General features: G+C 43.5%; 1 protein-coding gene across 1 annotated transcript in view; it reads left to right on the top strand.

Annotated features, from left to right (window-relative positions):
* Positions 1–25939, top strand: part of MORC3 (MORC family CW-type zinc finger 3) — a 113990-nt gene that overhangs the window by 66462 nt on the left and 21589 nt on the right. The window contains exons 7-14 of the mRNA XM_089677924.1: positions 615–746; positions 1873–1992; positions 2088–2185; positions 7622–7726; positions 10736–10858; positions 10952–11029; positions 25131–25152; positions 25244–25395. Of these exons, the coding sequence (XP_089534050.1) occupies positions 615–746; positions 1873–1992; positions 2088–2185; positions 7622–7726; positions 10736–10858; positions 10952–11029; positions 25131–25152; positions 25244–25395 (830 nt within the window). The remainder of the gene's footprint in view (positions 1–614; positions 747–1872; positions 1993–2087; positions 2186–7621; positions 7727–10735; positions 10859–10951; positions 11030–25130; positions 25153–25243; positions 25396–25939) is intronic.

Here is a 25939-nt window from a genome sequence, read left to right as displayed (position 1 = left end):
TACATTTATAAGAATCAAGCCTGGTAGGATCTCTTTTAATTTTTGCAACTAAAACACATGCTGAGTGGTTTCCATGTATTCCGATGGCCCTAGATCACACCAGTGCAGTGTGTTCTATTGCCGTCAACCTAAATAAAACATCCTTCATTTTTTCTGTCTGGAATGCAGCAAAATGCAACGGAACGCACACATCTTGAATTGAGATAAAGAAAAAAGAGGGAGGGAAAAAAACACTGGAAAACATCGAAAACATACATGCAGAAATTGTGGAGTGAAGTGGCCCTGAATGTTTGTTTTTCATTGATTTTTAATAGCATTGTGGTATCAGCTCCAAACTACAGGACTCTTCCCAATTACAAATGCAGCTCATCTCTGCCTCCAGCCACTCTTTTAGTTCTAGAGCTGATCGCTAAAGAAAATACACTGGATGATGGAACTAGAGCCTGTTTTATGTCAGTCCTTTTACACAAAGCATGTTCTGTCTAGTGCATATTTCCAATTAGGTGGAGTATTGGGAATTTCCAAAAGCATTTGATGTGGTGTATTCACTATAAAATATGCTTTTGGAAGCTATAGGTAATAGTTTTTATTATGAGCTTTTGTTTTATTTACAGGCATATTGCAGCATTCTCTATTTGAAGCCAAGGATGCAGATCGTTGTCAGAGGTGAAAAGGTTCAAACGGAACTCGTTTCCAAAAGCCTCGCCCTCATAGAAAAGGATGTCTACAGACCCAAGTTTCTGGCTGTATCCTTCTATTTTATGGATTGCTGACCTTATATGTTTTGTTTAGGTTCTTTTTTGATAAACAAAATTAAGAAAAGGAAACTTTTACATCCCGTTACCTGCACTGGTATTGTATTATTTGATACAAGGTTTTAAGCTGACCATAGAAGGTTTGAATCTTGGCTGGTTCCTGCTGAACCGGCCGAGATTTGAACCATGTATGGGCAGGCTGAATGTACCCAGGTGACCGATCAACTTGGGTATAACCAGCCTGCCGGATTTTACATGAGATTATTGGTATTGGCTCTCTCTCCACCCCACCCCCCTCCAAATCAGGAGAACACAATGGCTCAGCAGGAGGGATTCCCCTGTGAACATTATTTGTGTTGATGGGGGAATTAAGCGAATGCCTTTCCTGAAACCCTTGGTTGCAGAAAATAATTTTGCATGCTTTATGGCCTGCCTTAGTGTGATGGTTAAGAACGTGTTATATACAAGCTCCTTTTCCCAAGAGATTTTCCTGCTAAAAGGGGGATAGGGTAGCCCTTTAGCTCCCCAAATTCTAAAAGCGAAAAGCTGGCTTGTTGGAATCCAGTGCCTGCGATTGTATGTGCCCTTGACAATAAGTTAATTTTTAAACCCACCACAGGTCAAACTTGGAAAATGTTCCCTTTTCTTTTAGTTGAAAGTGAAATAATTTTTGGAAGACAACACCACCGTAAAAACCATGTGCTGGCTCCCGCATACAGTGGTGTAAAACACATCAAGGAAGCTTTATGAACATTGTTTTGCCAATGCTTTGATTAAGTTGCAATTTTGGCCAGACAAAATAATTTGTACAGTAGGGATTTGCAACTCTGCTAGGCAAGTTGTGGGTCCGTAGCTTGAGACCAAGAAAGTGTATTTTTGTTTCCCCAGACAGCAATTTGTATATGCCAGGTGGAAATTTACTAAGTCAGTAGGCCTGTAGCTAAAATGTAAAAATCAAGCTGGCCTTTAGGGGTATGCAGGTCCAGAATTACATGTTGGCTTGTTGATTTTAAACTATGTAGTATTTTATGAACAACCTTCTCAGACAAAATGTTGTAATATCTTGCAGTGTTTTACCAGTGAGATAATGGCTCGTAGTTTTCCTTAACATGTCAAGCCTAAAACGGTGAAAATTACCTTTGGATACAACTGCCAGAACAAAGAGCATTATGGAATAATGATGTATCACAAGAACCGGCTCATTAAGGCTTACGTTAGAGTTGGCTGTCAGTTAAAGGTGTGCCCTCTGATAACTGTATATGCTGTATACGTTTTGATTAGATCATTTTGTTTTTTTAATTTTTTTTTAATGTGTTCATTTCTTTTTTCTAGGCTAACAATATGGGAGTTGGTGTTGTTGGAATTATTGAATGTAACTTTTTAAAACCCACACATAACAAACAGGACTTCGACTACACCAATGACTATAGGTAAGTGTGAGAAATATAATCATTGTTCTTTAAAGTGTCATTAAACCCACATCATAAAAACTATCAATAAATGCTGTTCATACTCACTATGAGATTTGTTTTCTGTATTCTGCAAAAATCTTTTCTGTTTTCTCTTTCCACCTTCTGTCTATGTCCCCAATTCAGCTGGGGATTTTGCAGCTGTAGAGGCAACTCTGCACATGCTCCATTTTCAGTGAGTTCTATGCTGAGCATTTCCTCCCTATCACATATTAGCAGCCCATGTGACTATATCACATATGTGGGTATATACACAGTGGTAAATGACAGCCCACTTCCTCTACTCCTCCATGCCCACTAACCAGCATAACCCAGTGGGGGTGGGATATTACATGTAGATTGATGGAGGCTTCACCTTCCTTCTTTTCTAAGACACAGGCTGGATGGGTGTGACACAGCCTGTGACTGAAAGAAATCCACCCACAGCTTATTTCCACAAAACAGTAAAGATTTGATTTAAAAAAATATATGTGTGCATGTATTCCAAAGGCTTTTTTTTTTTTTTTTTTTTTTTTAACATGTGGCCAGAGGCAGAGGACTAAAAGTTTTTAAAGGACTAGAATGTTTTAATTAAAAAAGATAAAAAAAATTTGTGTCATGATCCATATACAGAAAGAGAAGGGACAATGTAAATTAAAGTGTATGTTTTGTATCACTTTAAGCCCATCCAATAATGTGTCTAATCATCCATACCAACCAAGCAGTAATGAGAGTTTATTTCTTTTTGTCAGGGTAACCACAAAAGGTTAGTGATGTAATCCAGTCAATATAAAAAATGAAACCTTTGAGACCATGTCACCCCTTGTGATAGAAGCAGTGTACTTACCTTTCCAGCAGCCTATGTGTTGAACCGCTGCCACTTTGCTGGTAACTGGCTGCTGAAGGCAGAAGAGCAATGTCTGTTTTCCCTCATTGCACACCGTGGTTCCTCCCAATGGCTCATAAGTCCTGTATATGCGTACCAGACAATGAGCACCACAGTTTAAATGGGGAAAGACAGGAATTCCACAAGTATTGCCTGTGTTTAAGTATGTTGCTTCTTACAATTTTTTAATGTCTTCTGGCCAGTCACGTGATTTTCTGGCTCTTTGTGCTTTGTAGTCTTCTGCTGTACTATCAGGAGGTCTTAGATGATGAAGATATCAGTGTTCATGTGATGACCTCAGCAGTACTGTCTCCATTTATGCATTCTGAGTGCGGGGCAGCATACACGGAGGCAGGGCCATGAAACCCTGCACTCAGTCTTGCCTCAGGCTTCTTGATTGAGTGAACCTGGACCTCATTCAACCCAGAAGACTGAGAACATCTTGTGGTGAGGTACTGCAGCTTCAGATGGAAAACGAGCATTGCATCCATTTTTTTTTTTTTTTTTAAATTTTTCCCTTCATGGAGACATGTAAGAAAGTATAGCCTGGAATTAGGCTTTAAAGTGACTGTAAACCTTGCATTTTGTTTTAAATGAATACAAATTTTATACTTACCTGCCCTGTGCAGAGCAGCCCCGATCCTTCTCTTCTGGGTCCCCCATTTGGTGCTCTTGGCTCCTCCTCTTCAGTGAGTGTCTCCATAGAAAGCCCCATGTGTGCGCATTCCCAAGCCCCAATGCCTGTGTCCATAGACACTCATCATAGGATTAATTAACAGCAGCAGTTGCCAATGGCACCTGATGCTATCAGTCTGCCCTGTGAGGAGGGAAGAGTCGCTGTTCTCATGAATAGTGCTGGATCGAGATTGGGCTCAGTTAAGTATAGAGGGGACAAAAGTGTATATTCTCCAGTGCTCCAGGAATCGATTGCCAAAGGAAGGCCAGGGGACCAAAGCTAGTGGTGGCTTATGGATAATGTGTCGAGGAGGGCTGCATCCTCAGGGAAAATCAACAACTGGAAACGAGCAAACAGGTGGCACAAACACCTAGTGCATTATCCACGGTTTATTCAAAAATATATAAAACTCAAAAACATACAAACGTAGCATGTAGAAACGCTTTGTGTGACAATGGAGATGGCCACAGCATGGGTAAGATGTCCAACTGTCAGTGCGGTCAGGTTGCTGATGCGTTTCGGGGACGAATCCCTTTCTGCAGAGCTTTGACAAGCTCTGAGGAAAGGGACTTGTACCCGAAATGCGTCAAAAACCAGACTGCACTGACAGCTGGACATTTTTCCCATGTTGTGGCCATTTCCATTGTCATACAAAGCGTTTATACATGCTACGTTTGTGAGTATGTTTTTGTGTTCTATACATTTTTTTAATAAACCGTGGATAATGCACTAGTTGTTTGTGCCACCTCTTTGCTCTTTTCAAGTATAGAAGGGAATTTAGACATACAAGGTTTTAACCTTAATGCAGAGAATGCATTAAGGTAAAATAAAACCTTTTTAAGGCTTTAGAGCCACGTTAAGTCACTTAGAGGAAGTATAGGTTTACCCAGTGAGTAGTTTGGTATTTCATACAGGTATTGTACTACGTACACTCCACTCCCTTCTGCCTGCATTCTGTCGATCCTGGAACACACCTGCTGGTGATACTGGAACACTTAATGAAAAAGCCAGCACTAAAATTTCTAACCTCAAGTCGGATTCTAACAATAAGAAGTAGCTGCACAGGCTTCAAGAGCTACTGTCATGCTAACAATGTATAGAGCTGCGTATGCTTCTTCTGCAGGAGATTACGCACAACTTAGATTAACCACTTGCCGACCGCAGATAGCCGAATGATGGCTACACTGCGGCCGGCCAGTTCTGGGAGGACGTCATATGACGTCCTCCCAGAACGCGCCCTCCCGCATGCCCCCGGCAGTCTGTGATTGCTGTGTCCTACGGACACAGTTGATCATGTGGTGTGGTAAAAGGCCAATCACAGCGACGTTTTACCACGTGATCAGCTGTGTCCAATGACACAGCAGATCACTGGAAAATGCAGTTGCCGGTTATCGGCAATAACCAGCAATTGTCGGAGGACGGATCAGCACTGATGATCAGTGCCCACCGCTGCATATCAGTGCCCATCATTGTTGCTGATCAGTGCCTATCAGTGCAGCCTCATCAATGTACATCAGTGAAGGAGAAAAATTTTTTTCTCAAAATGTTGGCTCTTTTTTGTTTGTAGCGCAAAAAATAAAACACCCAGCGGCCAGTATAAACCACCAAAAGAAAGCTCTATTTGTGTGAAAAAAATGCTAAAAATTTAATCTGGGTACAATGTTGCATGACTGCGCAATTGTCATTCAAAGTGCGACAGCAATGAAAGCTGAAAATTGGCCTGGACAGGAAGGGGGTATAAGTGCGCGGTAGGCAAGTGGTTAAAATAAATGAAGTGAATTTACTAACTTTTTGTACAGTTGCAGAGTTTTCTGGATTAGTTGAGTTTACTGGATAGAAATAGTACACCAAATGCTTTCACTTATTGCCTGAAGACTCTTTTAAAACACCATCTCCTTCCAGCAGCAGGTACCTCAAAGTTAAACCAGCTGTTGGTTTTTACATCCCTGGGGACTCTGGTCGTAAGATCTCAGAATTGAGCTCCCAAGTGTGTGCACATGATGCAGCCATTACAAGGAGGCTGCTGTTTTCATGCTCTGATTTTTAAAACATATCTAATTCCAAAAACAAAAGTGTAATATATTGCAGTTCACCAATCCTTGGATGTGACAGCGGCATTAATTTCATTTTAAAATGGAGCTACTCTGCATCTATGTGCCACAGATCAAAAACACTATTCAATTTTTAATATTCAAAGCAAACTCTCCCATCCACTCATGTTGATATGCTTTAGTTAGCTGCAAAATCACTTTGAAAAACACCCCCTTACCATATCTGGCCATTGCCTTGAGTAAGGGCAGATAATTCATGTAGCTCCTCTTCCTGGAATTCATCTGCCCTTAGCTCAGATATCTATATATATATATATATATATATATATATATATATATATATATATAGTGCAGCGCTAAAATAACATAAATATCATATTATAGCATAAAATCAAGTGCAAATATCAGATCACACTGAGGTGAAATTGAGTGAATAAAAAGTCCCAAAATAAAGGCCCAATGTGGGGATCCAATAGATCCTAAATGGGTGCGTGGGGTAGAGTTCCAGTGTACCACACGGTGAATCTTGGGTAAAAATTGCGCACTCACCAGAAGTGCGTCAAAAATACGCATGTATGTTATCCTGTTACATCCGGTAGCGGTCATCAACTGCCAAGATAAGGTCGGGGTCATACACCTTCCAATCACAACTCTGGGTAGGCACTCTAAGATTCTTAAACGTGTCTCCATCTGGGGTCCCCTTTTTTGAACAGGTTCTGCAAGTGGGGACTCTCATTGAAGAGAGCCCAATAAGGGACACCACATAGCGTGATACCGTATACACTGAGTTTATTAAATCAGAAGGTAACACAACATGAATGGTAGGGGTAAAATGAAATGGAAGTAAACACTGACCAGATACTGCTCAGGATGGCCACCAGCGGTGGTCAGACGTCCGGATACTGTAGCCCCCTTGACGCGTTTCGTGCGATGCACATTATCAAAGGGTCCTGGGCTTACAGGCAGGGACGTCAAAAAGCTGCTTATATGGGTGAAATTCATGTGGGAAAGGCCTCTTTATTACTTAGCTCAGATATGTGCATAGGAGGGTGTGCTAAGCTGAGAAAGAACCTCCTCCCCCCTTGAAGACTCCTGAGATGTATGATATTTCCTATCTATTTACTAATCCTACAAGTAGAAGGTTTTAAAGATCACTATATTTAACAGACCAAAAGAGAGCAGATAGAAGTTAGTAAAATAAATTAACCTGTATGTAACCCCTAACATTGTAAAGAATGCAGGAGGAAGAGTGGAAAACAGCCAGCACCTTGGACGGTAGACTGGGAATGAAACGGGGCATCTCTTAAAGGAAAAGTACAGTCAAAGCTCCTTTGGCTATACTTCTCCTGTGACCTATTCTCAGGTGATGTCACTCAGCCGGTCCAGGCTGGGGAAAGATTGCGACCATATGGTCAGGAGCCTGGACCAGCACCAGGCTCAGCCTCTCAGCGATTCACTGAGAGCTTAAGCCAGCAACTCCCACCCCCTCCACAGCCCAACTCTAGGGGTGTGGGCATAGAAGACAGCGGTACCTGACAGTCTCTGCTCAGAGCAGCGGGGAGAACTGAGTGAGCAGCGGTGTTTGATCGCGCAGTTCTTAGAGCTGGCAAAGGAACAGATGCAGCATCTGATTGATTCTGTATCCACCTTGGTAAGTATGAGTTTAAAAAAAATATATATAAATTCCCATACTTTTAACTACTTAGACCGCATAAACCATGTTCCACCAGTAACTATAGTATCTTAATTTTAATTTAATTATTTAAATCTGCTAAAGATTTCTTTTCTTTTTCTTCTTTTTTTAGGCTCACGCTAACTGCATTAGGAGAAAAACTTAATGACTATTGGAATGAGATGAAACTGAAAAAGAATACCCTCACCGGTGTGGACCTTCCTGTGGAAGATGTTGCGTAAGTTACTGACTACCAGTCAGTATTTGCTCCGTGAAAAGTGCAGCTTTAACCGCTTTCCTGCCGCCCTGTAGCAGAAATACTGCTGCAGGGCTGCGCAAAATCATGTGTGTATATATACACACGTGATTTTGCATTTCCAGGTATGGGGCACACGCACCATTGGCGGCTTCAGCTGTCGCTCACCGGGTCCCTGCCTTTTGATTCCCTGCCGACACCCAGCGATCGCCGAGTATCACTGACGGGGGAGAGACCTGTATGTAAACAATACAGATCTCTCCCCTGTCAGCTCCTTCACATTGCTTTGTATTGCTCTGCATACCAGAGCAATACAAAGCAATGTGCTGACACAGTGAAACACACACACAGAGCACACGGTAAAACAGCACACAGTTAACCCTTTGATAAGGATGTAAATTTCATTTGGGTGCAGCGTTGCATGACCACACAATTGTCAGTTAAAGTAACGCAGCGCCGTAACGCAAAAAATTGCCTGATCATGAAGGGGGGTAAATCCTCTGAAGGTCAAGTGGTAAAAAAAAAAATTTTTTTTGGCTGCCTGTTTTTTTTTTATTTAAATTGTACCTGATTTAGGTAGTGGGTCATACAAATCATACTAAAATGTAATTTCTGGATAGTGGTTCCCTGGGACTTTGAGGAAGGCTTGAAGGAAAACACATTATCATTATCTATTGGATCCATTGTAATTTTTGCTTCTGTTCTCCAATACACTGTCACCATAAACAGAAGCATTTAATTGGTTTTTATCATCAAAAAGATTTGACACTTTAATCAGCCCTTGGTTTAACAACTTGCCCTCCTGAGGATTTACCCCCTTCATGACCAGGCCATTTTTTGCTTTTTGGTACTCCGCTATTTCAACTGGTAATTGCGCGGTCGTGCAATGCTGTACCCAAACTAAATTTATGTCCTTTTTTTCACACAAATGGAGCTTTCTTTTGGTGGTATTTGATCACCTCTGCGGTTTTTACTTTTTGCTCTATAAGCAAAAAAAATACCAAAAATGTTGAAAAAAAAATATTTTTCTCTTTTAGTTATAAGAAATATCCAGTAAACTCGGTTATAAAATTAGTCCAAAATGTATTCTGCTACACGCCTTTGGTAAAAAAAAAAATAAAAAATAATCTCAATACATGTATATTAATTGGTTTGTGTAAAATTTACAGCGTCTACAAACTGATGTGTGTGTGTATATATGAGTATGTGTGTGTATGTGTGTGTGTATATATATGTATATATGTATATATGTGTGTGTATATATATATATATATATATATATATATATATGTGTATATATATATATATATATAGTTTAGAATTTAGGCAGCGCAGCTTTTACTTTCTGACACATTTCTTGAAGTGCTATACAAACCCCCCCCCCCCCCCCCAAGTTGATCCCTTTTTGGAAAGCAGATACCCCCAGGATTTAGCAGAGTCATGTGAGTCCATGGAACATTTTATTTTTTACCACAATTTTATTGAAAATGACAATTATTTATTTTTTTTTTACATAAAGTTGTCACTTTAATGATATTTTGCTCACGCATGCTATTGGTATATATGGATTAACACCCCAAAACACATTCTTCTACTTCTCTTGAGTATGGGGATACCACATGTGAGAGACTTTTTGGCAGCCTATCTACATACAGGCCCCCAATATCCAATGACCAACTCCAGGCTTTCAAAGGGCATATTTCCTCATATCACTTCCCCACTACCTATCACAGTTTCGGAGGCTCTAAAATGCCAGGATAGTACAAGCACCCCCCAAATGACCCCTTTTTAGAAAGTAGACACCTCAAGGAGTTTGATAAGAGGCATGGTGAGTATTTTACAGATATCATTTTTGTCACAGGGTTTTGAAAATGAAAAGAAAAAATACATTTGTTTTCTTTCTTCGTTTTCCAAAAACGTAGCAACAAATGAGATCTGCAAAATACTCACCGTGTCTCTTAGCAAATACCTTGGGAGTGTCTACTTTCCAAAAAGGGTCATTTGGAGGGGTTGCTTCTACTATCCTGGCATTTCAGGGCCAACATTAGAAGCTTATGCCACACATCACTCTTGAAGACCAAGCCTTTTCTGACACTTTGTTCCTATCAAAGTTTTTTTTGCTAGAAAATTACTTTGAACCCCCAAACATTATATATTTTTTTTAAAGCATAGGCTTTTACATCACACATTATTTGCACAGTGATTTTTCAAATGCTAATCTTTTGGGAAAAATACACTTTTTGTAATTTTAATGGACAAAAACGCAATATATTGCCCAATTGTTTGATAGATGATAAAATATGTTACGCCTAGTAAATGGATACCAAACATGACATGCTTTAAAATTGCGCTTGCCGGTTCAATGGAAACAAAGTACCTTCCCGCTGCTTGTAAAAAGCAATTTAGCAGCTAATTGGCCACTAGGATTGCTTTTAATCCTAACATGGACATTGCTTGTCCATGTTAGGCATATATGTAACAGCAGAGAACATGGGTGTATGATGAAACGGGTCTGTGGACCACTATGACTGCAATTCATTCTTTTTTGTAATGCCCATGTTGAATGTAAGTCTCAAAAAAAGTTTTCAATTCAGAAACCGTGATAGGTTTCAATGCGAATTGTCTGGCAAGAGCTGTATTTGGGTGGGTGGCGATGTATTGTTGTGCATATAAATTGCCTTGGCCCACAATCGGTACAAATCATCCTTGAAAAACAGCGGAGGGCCTAAACGCTAGTGCTAGTGAGAACGGGGCCGATCCTGCTAACACTGTTTTTGGGGACACTATACAAAGGAAGCACTAGTATAGTTCTGTTCATGATCAATATATTGATCTGTACAGTGGTTGTGGGGCATGGGAGCTCCGGGGATGTGTTGTTGGGAATGTCTGTAATTTGATTTTAATTTCTGTACAAGAGTAGTGGTCAGGTCTAGTGTTTATATGCTTATCATTTTTTGAGGTGCTCTTACTGTGCATGTCTTGTGTGTTTAGGAAAAAACCTGATCAGAACTGGGTTCAGTGTGACAGTTGTCTGAAGTGGAGAAAAATTCCTGATGCTGCAGGCAAACTGCCATCTAAATGGTATTGTTCCATGAACGCCGACCCTCAGTTCCGGTAAGTGTAACCACTCTGTGCTTATGTGGTGGATTTGTTCATTGGTTTAAGTGTTTGTTTCCCGAATCTTCATCACTGATTTGTTTAAAACAGGGACTGCAGTGTACCGGAGGAGCCCGAGGACGACGATGAAATCACACATTCAACCTATGAAAAGACACACAAAAGAAGGTTTGTGAGGTTTCCTGTAAGCATTTCCCTTTTTATACTGGAGCAACAGACCCTGTTTTTCACTTGCATTACAGTTTAAAAAAAACATTTTTTAAAAAGAATAAAAAAAATGTAGTGCTATATGCCCTAATGCAGTCTTGCTCAGCCAGGGTTTCCGTGAGAGCCTAGAGTAGTTCCTCCAGAGATTTCTATGGTTTCTTGAGCTGTGGTTGATTGTCCTTCCATTTGATGGTACCTGCATAGTTCCATGGTCAATGCCACTTGGCAAAGCCATCAGTATTACTCCAATGATCCACTATCTTGCCGAAAGTATTGGGCCAGCCCTCCAAATCATTAGATTCATGTGTTCCAATCGCCTCCATGGCCACGGGTGTATAAAATCAAGTACCTAGGCATGCAGACTGCTTCTACAAACATTTGTGAAAGAATAGGTCCATCCGTGAGATTTCCTTGCTACTAAATATTCCACAGTCAACTGTTAGTGGTATTATAACAAAGTGGAAGAAACTGGGAAAAATAGCAACATAGCCATGAAGTTGTAGGCCATGTAAAATGACAGAGACGGGTCAACGCTTGCTGAATCGCGCAGTGCGCAGACATCGCCAGCTGTCTGCAGAGTCAATAGCTAAAGGCTATTGGATTAGCACAACAACCGTGTGTAGAGAGCTTCATTGAATGGGTTTCCATGGCCGAGCAGCTGCATCCAAGCCTTACATCACCAAGTGCAATGCAAAGTGTTGGATGCAGTGGTGTAAAGTACGCCGCCACTGAACTCTAGAGTGATGATTTGCACTTTTCTGGCAATCCGATGGACGTGTCTGGGTTTGGCGGTTGCCAGCAGAACGGTACTTGCCTGACTGCACTCTGCCGATTGTAAAGTTTGGTGGAGGGGGGATAATGATGTGGGGTTGTTTCTCAGGGGTTGGGCTGGGGCACTTAGTTCAAGTGAAGGGAACGCTTAAGGAGTCAGCATACCAAGACATTTTGGACAATTTCATGCTCCCAACTTTGTGGGAACAGTTTGGGGATGGCCTCTTCCTGTTCCAACATGACTGCACACCAGTGCACAAAGCAAAGTCCATAAAGTCATGGAGGAGCCAGTTTTGAGTGGAGGAACTTGACTGGCCTGCACAGAGTCCTGACCTCAACCCGATAGAACACCTTTGGGATGAATTAGAGTGGAGACTGTGAGCCAGGCCTTCTTGTCCGACATCAGTGCCTGACCTCACAAATGCAGTTCTGGAAGAATGGTCAAACATTCCCATAGACACCCTCCTAAACCTTGTGGACGGCCTTCCAAGAAGAGTTTAAGCTGTCATAGCTGCAAAGGGCGGGACAATTCAATATTGAACCCTACAGACTAAGACTGGGATGCCCTTAAAGTTCATGTGCGTGTAAAGGCAGGCATCCCAATACATTTGGCAATATAGTGTAAATTTAGCTGTCTGTAAGAACGCCAATCTGACCACCACTCTAATGGTTGCATTCTTCTTACTTACTGATCATTAATGTGGGGATTAATGTAGAGGGCATTTACCCGATTGATCCCCCGATTTTGGTTTAAGGGTTCCTGGGATCTGAAAATTATTTTAGAGGTTCCTCTGGGTTAGAAAGGTTGAGAAAAGCTGCCTTCGTTTGATGTGTACATCTGCACTTATAGTCTTCTCAGTCCCCCTGCATAGTCCTACAGATACCTATTAATCCTGCCAGTGAAGTCCACCTAATGCATCTTCCTTTGATGGTGTGGCAACAATGCGGCTTCCCTACTGAATTCACTCTTGGGTACTACAGTATACTGCACTACAGTGGGATGAAAAAATGTTGCTGATCTTGCTATCAGCATTTCATTCACTGAAGGACACAGCCTCTCTTCTTTATTCCTGGCCAACAGATGCTATACCTACAGATGTAGGACACTAGACAGAAAATAACTTGGCACCTCCTGTGGGCAGTCCTCTTTGGGCATAAAACTCCCATTTCTGCTATAGGCATGCCAGATATTCTGCCTTGTGGTTTCATGAGTATGGATCTGTCCCCTGCTGGGACTTGTGGTTCCAAAACTTTTTTTTTTTTTTCTTTCTATCCTGAGCTGGGCAACAGGCTGGATAATCTAGATTCAGTAGTCACCCCAGTCTGCCCAAAGAGCGCGACACAGCTTGATCTTGGACTGTGGCTGCCAGCAAGGTAAACGTTTTGCGGGGACACATGCCCGAGCGCCTATAGTCTGTGTCACAGTGTTACCTTGGCCAGCAGCCCCCCCCCCCCCCCCACTTTGGTGGAGAAGAGGATCTGTCATGGGAGCCTTACCTGCATACTCAACTGGATTGGTAAGTAGATGCTCCCCATTCCCTCCCCGGATGCATTGTCGGGTGCAGGTACTGCATGGGATGGTCAGTCCTGCAGTCCCCCCCCACACACACACACACTTCATATCAGGTGGCTCCGCAGGGGGGACACTGCCAGCCACAGTGGAGGTTGCAGGTTTGGGCTGTTTTGCATGTATAAAGGTGCAGCTCTGGTAGTGTCTGGTCCCTCTCCTACCTTCGAACCTCAACCCCCCTCCCTGTTCAGCCTTTGTGTATCTGGGGCACCTCTGGGCAGGGGGAGACTGTGCTTTGGAGGGGGGGGAGGGGTGCTGCTTAGTTTGTCTCACCTCTGGGGTTCGGGTGGGGACATGGTTTGTGCTGGATAGCCGGCGGCCTTGTTTTTGGTGCCGTGGTAATTCCAGCGGCCATCCAATAGAAGCAGGCATAGTGGCCATTTTGCCTGTGCTCTATGCTTGTATATGCTATGGGACCCAGCTGGAGGAGATCCTAAGCAGCAATTTTTATGTAGCTCGTGGCAACCATCTTTTTTCAGGATCTTGGGGTGTGGGGGTGTTCTCGGGGACACGGCGGGCAGCAACACGTGGGTCACTTCTACAGCTTCTGGTAGTCTGATGGTGAATCCTCCTTGGGGGTTTTCTCTCTGCTGGGTTAACCTAGGGGTTGACTCTTCTGGCTTTATACCTTTTTTGGGGTCCCTTTTGTGGCAGTGTCCACCTGACTTAGCTGGTCCCTATGAAGTTTCAGGAGCATGCTGCCCGTCTGGAACCGCTCCTGGAGGTGGCGTGTTCTTTGGTTCCCTTAGAAGCACTGTCTTGGAGTCATTTGTCTGCTGAGGGAGGCAGCATTCAGACGCAAAGCGAACAAGATGTGCCCCCTGCCATTACCCTCGCTGTCTTCACATTTGCTACAGATCCCAATCACAAATCCCCCGATTCCTTGGATGAGGACGACAGGTCCTCCACCTCTGTAGTTGTACAGGAGAAGGCATTAGTTGCCACGCTCATTGATTCTGAGCGAGAGACGTTTAAAATTGGGGTGTCTCTCCCTTTTGGTACGCACATTCTGCCTTGGACTACTAAGGTTTTTCCATACCTCATGTATTTTGACACATTTTGTCTAAAAGAACTGGGGTCGTCCAAAGCTTCCGTTTGTACTTCCTAAGTGCTTTGTGGTACATTACCCTTTTGAGGGGGCCCTTCTGAAGAAGTGGACTGCTCCTTTTGTGGTGGATCCCCCCATTTCCAGGCTTAACAAGGTCATGGTGTTCCCTGTTGCACAATCCCCCTCCTTTAAGGATCCTACAGACTGCAAGGCCGAGGCAGTGTCCGTTCTATGTTTACCATTGCCGGGGTAGCACTTTGGCCTGTGTTGGCAATTGCCTGGTGTTCCAAACACTGACTGAATGGGAGGATCAAGGTCCTGCAACAAGCCTTGACTTCTAGTCAGGCACGCTAAGCATATGTGAAACTGGCGGACCACTTCGTCCAGGGACGTACATTTGCGACGCTTCCCTTGATGTAGCTTCACTTCTTTCCAAACTTTCCGTTTTGGTAGTGGTGCTTCGGCGGGTCCTTTAGTTCAAGTGGTTGTTGGCTGGCCAGACTTCCAAAAAAGGCCCTGGAGGACCTGCCCTCTGAAAGACATGATCAAGAACCTTATGGGTGGCAAGAGTACCTTATTCCCTCAAACCAAGAAGGGGAAGGAACCGCGTTGGAAATCCAGGCCTACTTTCATGGCGCATAAGCGCATTTTTTCCTTCCCGTCCTCTGCCAAAGGCTCCAAGACTCCCGTGGGTGATGCCAAGAGTTCCTGACCCCAGAGGCCCTCCAATCATTCATTCAGTTTACAAAATTGTTTCATTCCTTTCAGCCAGTTTTTTTTCCCTCCAATCTGCAGCTCTCGCCGGCACACCTACAGACCCTGTAAGTCCTGTGGCCCACGGCTGGGCAGGACCTGCTCCTTCGAGGAGTGATTCTCCCGGTGCCCTTGTCAGAGCGGTTCTGGGGATTTTACTCCAATCTGTTCAATTCCCAAGAAGGATGTAGTTTGCCCGATCCTGGACCTCAAGGCCTTGAATGCCTCCATGCAGGTTCACAAGATGGAATCCATTTTTTTGGTGGTAGCTTCTCTCCAGCAAGGAGATTTCCTCGCCTCCACTGATATCAAGGACACTTACCTGCACATTCCCATTTTCTAGGGACATCAACCTTTCCTAGGCGTTGCAAAGCGCTTTATCAATTTGTGGCACTTCCCTTTGTCCTGGCCTCTGATCCCCGGGTGTTTACCAAGGTCCTGGTCCTTGCCTTGCTGAGACAATGAGGGATTGCTGTGATCGATTACCTGGACGACTTGCTTCTACATGCTGAGAGTTTCTTGTCCCCGATGGACATCCCCGTGTGGAGATCACCATGTGTTCCTTACATGATTTTGGTTGTATCTTGGACTTCAGGAAGTCCGTGTTGACTTTGTCCAAGCGCTTGAGGTATCTGGTGCTGATTCTTGATTTGGAGCAGGCCAAGGTGTTCCTCCTGTTGGACAAACCCTAAAAGCTCCAGTTGGCTGTTCAGCGGCTCTTGTCCTTCAAGCGTCCCTCCCTGCATTTTTTGCTTGCAGGTTTTGGGTCTGATGGTGGCTACCTAAGCGGTTCCGATTGTCTAGTTCCATACAAGAGCTCTGCAGAAGGAAATCCTATGAAGTTGAAACTGGTCTCCTGCTTCCTTGGACAATCTGATTTGTCTGGAATGGTCAACGAATGCCTCTCTTCTCTTGAGGCTGTGGTCACCGGTGCCCTGATTGGTCATGAAAAAAGAAGAGCGGCTGTGTCAGTCAGTGAACTCAGATAAAGGGATTTCGCAGTGAGTAACCAAAAATCCCATTTTCACCACTGATTTTATAAACCTGTAGATTGTTAATCAGCACCTGTCCACACCTAGACCTGCCCACTGCTTTCTGGACTGGCAGAGTGATCTCAGTTGCTGAAACCCTCCCTTGGCGAGCTGCAGTGTTTTTTTCGAAGAGGAGCTTGAGAGACACAAGTGAAGAATTTTGGCTCAGTTAGGGAAGGTGAAGGAAGTTTACTATTGCATAGTAACTTTAGTATGTGTTTAGACCAGGTATTCTGACTCAGATTGTTGTGATAGCGATTTATCCCTTGTGAGACCTCTCTGCCTAGCCTGTATAAGCAGATATAATCACTGTAGGCAATCCTTGTCAGATAGCTGAACTCACCAATACTGTGTTCATCCAGAAGTTGCTTTATTCTGTACATGTGAAACAGGATACAGCAGAATGAATGGTTTCCAGTATTATGCGGTCAAAAGATGATACTTTCTGTAGCGTACTATGCAGAATACATGTGTCCCTGTTACATGTGGTCTGTTAGCTGCATCCATGACACAGGAAGTGCTGAACTCAAGAAGAAGGGAGGAGCTTCATATACAAAGGAACTGTGTCATAGATCTCAGGAAGGCAACATGAAAAACAAAGTGTATACCAAATAAGACCACTGGATGGCAGCATTACTAACTATAGAAATGTCCATAGAAAATGGTACAAAAAATAAACTATATGAATTCTCATGTACAGTAACATAAATATTAACTGTGTAACAGCATACTCCCCGTCTGGCATTGTAAATGTCACTATTTAAACCATAACGGTAGTTATACAATTGAAAATAAACAACAGTGCAATTTGCTTGATGTCTTGAAGACCTGAAAGACATAAAAAAGAGAACATGCATATAGTGCAACAATTATAACGTAAGGCTTCAAGTTATATCAATTAAAGTTCAAGACACTTCCTTCTTGAAGTCACAGGTTGGATCCAGCAGCATACACAAGCAAGTTCATTCTCCAAAGGGCAAGAGCAGAACAAGTTCCGTGATAGGTCTGCTGAAAGTCTTTACAGTCCCTTGTCTTGCAACTTTCACCTCCACCTTGCGTACCTTGCCGTCATCACTAGGAATGCTCTTTACAATGAGTCCCATAGGCCACTCGATTCTTTCAGCTTGCTGGTCCTTCAGCAGAACGAGATCTCCAACTTTAATGTTAGGGTTCAGGCGTTGCCATTTTCTGCGTCCTTGCAGAGTAGAAATATACTCCATTCTCCAACGATTCCAGAAGCAGTTGGAGAGGTGTTGTACTCGCTTCCACTGGTCATAGCACATATTTCCTGTTTTAAAGTTTCCAGGTGGAACAGGAACGGACCCAAGCTTCTGGGTAAGTAGAGTAGCTGGGGTAAGGATAGTTGGGGTCTCTGGATCTGTAGAAACTGGAACAAGTGGTCTTGAATTGATTATGGCAGATGCTTCTGCCAGGAAGGTGGTTAGAATCTCATGGGTAAGTCTTGTGGAGTTCAAGTCCATAAACATAGAGTCCAGTATTTTTCGTGTGATGCCTATCATTCTCTCCCAAGAGCCACCCATGTGGGAAGAATGAGGAGGATTGAAAATCCATGTACAGCCCTTTTCAGCTAAAAGGTCTTGGATTGGCCTAGAGTTAAGCTGTAACTCTCGACAGGCTCCAACAAAATTAGTTCCACAGTCAGATCTTAGTGTCTTGACTGGTCCTCTGATGGCAAGAAATCGTCTTAGAGCATTGATGAAACTTGAGGCATCCATAGATTCTATGACTTCAATGTGTACTGCACGCACACTCATACAAGTGAACAGCACTGCCCATCGTTTGCTGTTTGCTTGGCCTCCTCGAGTTCTGCGGGCTGTTACCATCCATGGTCCAAAGACATCCAAACCAACATGAGTGAAAGGTGGGTCAGTACTTAATCTGTCGGCTGGTAAATCTGACATTTGCTGTTGCTGATGTTTACCTCTTAGTTTCCGGCACTGAACACAGCTGTGCAGTGTAGTTGTAATCTGTCTTTTTGCTCCTATAATCCAAAGGCCTGCAGCTCTTATGGCACCCTCTGTGAAGTGTCTTCCTTGGTGCTTAACCCCTTCATGGTAGTGCCGTATGAGCAGAGTGGTGATATGATGGCGAGCAGGTATAATGAGAGGATTCTGTTCCTGATCTCCCAACTCAGCCTTGTTTAAACGTCCACCAACCCTTAACATGCCATCACTGTCAATGAATGGGTTCAGGTTAGCAATTGAACTGTTTTTTGGAATGTCCCTCTTGTCACGGATACATTTAATTTCTGAGCCAAAGACATCCTGTTGTACATTGTGGATTATGATCATTTCACCTTCAGCAATGTCTTTTGCAGAAAGAAGCCTTTGGCACATGTGCCACCCTTGACATTGAACATTGGTGGGCTTTGTGTGAAAGCAGTGTGCAATATGGACTAACCTTGCGATGGTGCGTACAAGTCTTATCCACTTAGAAAAACGTTCAAAGCGTTGACAGCCCAAGACGAGTCTTTGTTCAGTTCTGGTGACAAGGGTTTTGACTTCAGGACGAATCTCTGGATCTCTGTCAGGTTCTAGAAGACTGAAGATATCAGCTGAGGTTTCTTCTGGATGATCCAGCAGGAATTCAGGACCTGTTAACCACGAAGAATTTGCAAAGACACTTGCAGACACTGGCCTGGTGGCATGATCTGCAGGATTCATTTCAGATGGGACATAATGCCATTGTTCAGGTTTAGATGATTTCCTGATTCTTTCTACACGGTTGCTGACATACACATAAAAACGTTTAGTCTGGTTGTATATGTAGCCCAGAACAACTTTGCTGTCTGTGTAGAATTTGGTGTCATCTATCTGAGTGTCCAACTCGCGCAGTATGAAATCGGCAATTTCTACAGCTAGCACAGTTCCACAAAGTTCAAGCCTAGGAATTGTGTGCTCAGGCTTAGGTGCTAACTTAGCTTTCCCAAACAGAAACCCTATGTGGGTTTGATTAGAGTCTATTACCTTGAGGTAGGCAACAGCTGCTATGGCCTCAGTAGATGCATCTGAGAAGATGTGAAGCTCTTTCCTCTGACTTGTAGCAAGGGAAGCTGAGGTGTAACAGCGTGGTATACTGATTCCATCTAAGGCATGTAGAGATTGTTTCCAGGACTCCCACTTTGGAAGCTTGTCTGTAGGCAGCGGAGCATCCCAATCTTTAATAGACTCCGAGAACTGTCTAAGTAAGGCTTTACCTTGTATGGTGATGGGAGCCACAAATCCCAATGGATCGTATAAACTGTTCACCACTGACAGAACACCACGCTTGGTAAATGGTTTGTCTGCAGAGCCGACTTGAAAGCCGAAGGTATCTTTTAATAAGTCCCACCGTAGGCCCAGACTTCTCTGTACAGGTGGCATGTCCATTCCAAGATTTAAATCTTTAAACCCAGTGGCATGATCGCCAGGTTGAAAGGCTTTCATAACAGCAACACTATTCGAGGCAATCTTGTGTAGTCTGAGGTTAGCCTCGGAAAGCATACCTTGTGTCCTTTGGAGCAGGTCTATGGCTTCTTCGTCTGTAGGTAAAGACTTAAGTCCGTCGTCAACATAAAAGTCTCTCTCAACGAAGTGTCGAGCATCCGCACCATACTCCTTTTCTCCATCAAGGGCAGTCCTTCGTAAACCATATGTTGCAACAGCGGGTGAGGGACTATTTCCAAAAACATGTACCTTCATGCGGTATTCAATTATCTCATTGTCCATGTTGTTGTTACGGTGCCACAGAAACCTTAGGAGGTTCCTATGGTCTTCACGTACAATGAAGCAATGAAACATTTGCTCAATATCAGCAGTTATGGCAACTGGTTCTCTTCTAAATCTCATAAGTATACCTACAAGGTTGTTGGTTAGATTCGGGCCAGTGAGAAGAACATTGTTCAGGGATACGCCTTGATGCTTGGCACTGGAGTCAAATACTACCCTGATTTGTTTTGGCTTACGTGGATGATACACTCCAAAGAAGGGCAGGTACCAGCACTCATCGTGTTTTTGAAGTGGTGGCGCTGGTTCGGCGTGATCATTATCAAAGATCCTTTTCATAAAAGCGATGAAATGTTCCTTCATTTCAGGCCTGTTCTTTAGTGTTCGTTGAAGTGAGTGGAATCTGGATAGAGCCTGTTCACGATTGGTTGGGAGTGTGGCCCTTGCAGCACGAAGAGGTAATGGTGCGATCCAGCTGTTAGACTCATCCTGGAAGAATTCTTCGTCCATTATTTTGATGAACTCTCTATCTTCGACCGACAAGGCTATTTTGTTGTCATCACTTGTAGTACAAAACACTGTGGTACCTAGGTTGTCATCACAAAGAACAAGAGTAACATCAGGTACTTGGATGATGTCAAGAGGCTTCTCCTTTACTTCATAATGGTGAGGGCACTGTTTGAAGTGGGATGCACGTCCATTTCCCAACATGTAAGTTTTGAAGGAGTGGATCTCAGTTGATGTTCTGTCCAGGCATACATCGCCCACTATTACCCAGCCTAGGTCAAGTCTTTGTGCATAAGGGGCATCGTTAGGTCCATCGCATTGGTCGCGTACTTTATGTACTCTGAGAATGTCTCTTCCTAGCAGGACCAAGATTTCAGCACTCTTGTCCATCGCAGGAATCTCATCAGCAAGGTGCCTTAAGTGAGGATGATGATATGCAGCTTCTGGAGTAGGAATCTCTTCTCTTTCGTCTGGTATCTGATCACACTCAACTAATGTTGGGAGGGGTATGCCTTCTCCATCCTTGATATGAGAGACCATGAATCCATCGACCCTTCTGCCAAAGGTCTCTACACGACCAGAACAGGTTCTGAGAGTATACGGTGTGGCGTGACCTTCTAAGCCAAAGATCTCAAAGAATTTAGGCTTAACCAAGGATCTGTTGCTCTGTTCATCTATTATGGCATACATCCTAGCAGCTTCCTCAGGATGATCCTTGGGGTATATCTTGACTAGGCATATCTTGGCACAGCATTTGTGATCCAGTCCCTCTCCACAGACTTCTGTGCATGAAGAAGAAACATTACTTTTGGCTAGAGCATGACTTTGTTGCTCCCCGCCATAATTTGGGACAGGGGTTGAGGTAGGTAGCTGCTGCGGGTTGTCTGGAAGTGGAGTAGGATGCATGGCTGTAACATGTCTGTCGCTACCGCATTCTGTGCACTTGATGACAACTTTACAGTCTTTAGCAAAGTGGTTATAAGAAGCACAGCACTTGTAGCATATTCCAAGTTTCTGGAGAATCTCCTTGCGCTCTTGTAAAGGCTTTGCCCTAAGCCCACGACATTTCTTAAGAGGGTGAGGCTTCTTGTGAATAGGACACTGACGATTAGGGTCTTTATCTCTGGCGTCCACAATGCCTTGGTCAGTAGGTGAGGTTGTGGAGGGTGAGATGTCTGTCCTTTTAACAGATATTGCTCTAGTATAGTCTCTACATTTAGCTGCTGTGTTATCATACCTTGATGATGATGAGGATGAAGCAGGCAAGTTTGGTTCACTGAAGCTGAAGCTGGGATCGTTTCTCGTCCAGGCATGATCACTAATGAACCTGCAAAAGTATGAGAATGGAGGAAAGGATACGTTATAGTCTCTTTTGTACCTTGAGCCCTGTTGTGCCCATTTCTCTTGCAGGCCGTATGGCAGTTTAGACACCACTGGGTTGACACCATGAGCGGTGTCCAGGAAGCTTAGTCCAGATAGACGTGGGTCTGTCTTTGCCAACTCTAGCTCCATGAGGAGGTCACTTAGATCTTGGAGCCTGCGATAGTCTTTGTTTCCTATTTTTGGGAAGTTTTGCAGTCTCTTGAATAGAGCGCTCTCTATGGCTTCAGAGCTACCATAGGCTTGCTCAAGTCTTGCCCATGCAGCAACAAGACCTGCGTCTGGGTGGTCAACATGTACTGTTCTCAGTCTTTTAACACGATCTGCAGATTCTGGTCCCAGCCACTTTATGAGCAAATCAAGTTCTTCCTTAGTAGTAAGGTTGAGATCAGCAATAGCAGCCTTGAAGGTTGATCTCCAGGCCCTGTAGCTCTCTGGACAGTCGTCAAACCTTGAGAGGCTGGTGTTAATGAGCTCACGGCGAATCATATATCTGGCAAAGTCATTCAAGTCTGATCTCTCACTCTTTGGTGCCAAAGTAACTTGTGGAACCCCTTGGGTGTGAAAGTTCTCTGGTGATGTAGGGTGAGGTTTACCAGGGTAAAATGATGTTGCATGAGCGTTTAACTGTGGTGTAGTCTCTAAGGCTTGTGCTTGCTGTGGCTTGAGCTGCGACTTGTCACTGGAAGTCACCTTGTTGTTGGCAAGAGTTGATGTGGTTTGCTGCATAGATGTACTTGTGTTGTAGATTTGAAGAGGCTTAGGCATATGGAGCTGAGAGGTCTCTGTGTTGAGAGTCAGAACAGTGTTGTTAGTAGGAGGTACAGGAGATGACTCTGTATCTTCGCAAAAGTTATGCTTTAATACGTATTCACTGGTGTGTTCAACTGGATCTTCCAGTTCTGCTGGGATAAGGCAGTCTGAATTAGTACTTTGTCCCATTGCTTGTTCAAGGACTTTCAGCCTTGCTAGGGAAGCTGCTTCCTCCCCTTCCATATGCAGAATCTTTATTTGGGAATCTGCCTCTGCTTGTTGAGAAGCCATTTGTGCTTGGAAAGCTTTGCTTTTAGCTTCCATCTCTGCTTGCTGAGCTATCATCTCTGCTTGCTGAGCCATCATCTCTGCTTGTTGAGCTTTGCTTTTAGCTTCTATCTCTGCTTGCTTTCTGGTAAAAGAGCTTTGCGCCTTTTTTGATTCAGCATCAGCGCGGGCCTCTATTAGCTTATCGCTTAACGTGGAACTTCTGGAGCGAGAGGATCTAGAAGAAAGTGCAGTGAGCTTGGTTGAGGTGGATCTGTGAGATCTGGTCTCCTGCAGTTGAGTAATGCGGAGTTCTGCTATAAACGTAGCATTTTTCACTGCAAGATCCCTTTGTTGGTTTAGTGCATCAGTCCTGGTCAGTTCTGCTGAAGAATCCTCTATATTAGAGTCCTGCAAGAAAGCTGAGTATTTTACAGACAGCCGCTGGTAGCGTTCATACGCAGCAGATAGGCGATTTATAGAGTCTCATAATTCAGCTGGTTGATCATTAAAGTGTGACAAAACTGACATGCATTGTGAAGTTCGGTCCCAGAGGTCTGACAGATTACTGGAGAACTCATCTCTAGTGGCTTCATAGTTTTCCCTGAGTTTCTGTGTCGGTTTTATTGTACATTTGGGTTTTACGCTCTGTTCGGGAATGTCTGCAGACTCTGCTCCCTGTACGTCTGCTGGTTCAGGGGAATTATGTATCTGCGTTGGTTCGGCCATAAAGGAGTGTTCAGAGCCTTGTCTAGACATTTTTTACTGTTCTGCAAAAATTGGTACTGTCTCTTTAAGAAGACGAACAGCAGCTTAGACAGGTGGGGTAACACAGTTCAATGCAGAGAAACAGTTTTCAACATTCACATGAAGTGCAGTAAGCTTGTGCGACCATGTGCTTTGCAAGATGGCGGATGGCACTGAGCTTGATTGCAGATTAGGCACACACATATACACAGCAGGCTGGAGGGATTCTATGCATCTTTTGACTATTCTGACTCAGATTGTTGTGATAGCGATTTATCCCTTGTGAGACCTCTCTGCCTAGCCTGTATAAGCAGATATAATCACTGTAGGCAATCCTTGTCAGATAGCTGAACTCACCAATACTGTGTTCATCCAGAAGTTGCTTTATTCTGTACATGTGAAACAGGATACAGCAGAATGAATGGTTTCCAGTATTATGCGGTCAAAAGATGATACTTTCTGTAGCGTACTATGCAGAATACATGTGTCCCTGTTACATGTGGTCTGTTAGCTGCATCCATGACACAGGAAGTGCTGAACTCAAGAAGAAGGGAGGAGCTTCATATACAAAGGAACTGTGTCATAGATCTCAGGAAGGCAACATGAAAAACAAAGTGTATACCAAATAAGACCACTGGATGGCAGCATTACTAACTATAGAAATGTCCATAGAAAATGGTACAAAAAATAAACTATATGAATTCTCATGTACATTAACATAAATATTAACTGTGTAACAGCATACCAGGGGTGGGCAAACTTTTTGACTTGAGGGCCGCAATGGGTTCATATATTGGACCCGGGGGCCGGACCAAGAGTAGATGAATGATGTGTATGTGTCATCCATAGTAAGTATAGTAATATTCCCCCATAGTAAGCATAGTAATTAATCCCCCATATAGTAATTCATCCCCCATATAGTAATTCATCCCCCATATAGTAACTCATCCCCCATATAGTAATTCATCCCCCATATTCATCCCCCATATTAAGTCCCCAAGTCCCCCCTGTGTCAATTCACTTACCTTTGCTCCGCGCGTTCCTCTCGCCGTGTTCCCGCGCCGTTCCGGTGTAGCATGAAAATCTGTCCCCCTCGACGTATCTGCGCATGTGCCAGTTTCAGGCATTAGCAGCCGATCGGCGATCTCCGGCACATGCACAGATACGTCGAGGGGGGACAGATCCTCATAGGAGACAGATTTTCATGCTACACCGGTCTTCAGGGCGGACTGTGAGAGGAGGCTAGCTCCGTGGGCCGGATTAAAAGGTCCGCCGGGCCGTAGTTTGCCCATTGCTGGTTTAGACTGTCATACAGGAGCCTTTAGTTGTACTTTAACACCATGTTGGGCAGTTTTACTTTTTGTACAGTTTTATTTTAATTAAAGGCAGAGCAAAATGTACATTTCTTAGTATAAACTCTGTGGTCTTTGTTTTGTCTTGGATTTAGTCTTATACAGCTGTCCAGTTTGTGTTGCTGAAAATTGAAACCGTTATTTTTCTGTTCTTGCAGGAAATCTGAACTGCTCCAACAGGTATTTTTTTTTTTTTTTAATATATAAACATCTGATAGTATATTTCATGTGAAAAATGTATCTTATTCCTCGTAAATTTATGCTATTGCAGGTTAGCAGTAAGATCATTCTGTCTACTCCGCTCAATAAAGAAATGCAAGCAGCTCTCAGTCATGTGCAAGCACAATACAGACCAGGACTTATGTCAGCACATCAAGCAGTAGCAACTGCAACAGCTGGGCAGCCCGGGTTCCTGGCTAACAGGTAAATTACTCTAGCCCCTTGTGCCATGTTATTATGAAATGTATACAGTGCAAATTTAAAGTGTTATTGAACCCACAACAGTAAAATCAGTCTGCATATGCAGTAAAGCATGCTGGTTATACTCATTGTGGAACCTAAGGGGTTAATCCTTTGCATTGTGTAAAAAGGCAGTTTGATCCTGACTTCTCTGATCCTCCCCTTCTTCCAGTATCCCCGTTATCTTCTTATAAGACATATTGTGTGGAGTCACTCTGCAGATGCTCAGTTTGTGGGGTTTTTTTTTTTTGTTTTTTTTTTCTTGGGGAGTGCATGTTGTCAGCACAGGGCCAATCAGTACTGTCGAGGCAGAGGTTAGGGATTCTGCATCCTCCTAAAGCAGAATGAAAATTCCTTCCACAAGCTTTAACCAGTTCTCTGCTGCACACTGATAGAAGTCACAAGACTGCTATATACTGCTGATGAGATATTTAGCAGTTTATATTTACTAAAATAATTGCACTTCCATGTTCTGTGTACTGTGGGAGACCAGATATAGTGACTGCAG

This window comes from Staurois parvus, unplaced genomic scaffold (assembly GCF_062004578.1).
Source record: "Staurois parvus isolate SC_StPar_1 unplaced genomic scaffold, SC_StPar_1.0 ptg000195l, whole genome shotgun sequence".
NCBI lineage: Eukaryota > Metazoa > Chordata > Amphibia > Anura > Ranidae > Staurois > Staurois parvus.
The sequence above is the reverse complement of the archived record's forward strand: the minus strand, read 5'-3'. Positions and strand labels throughout refer to the sequence as shown.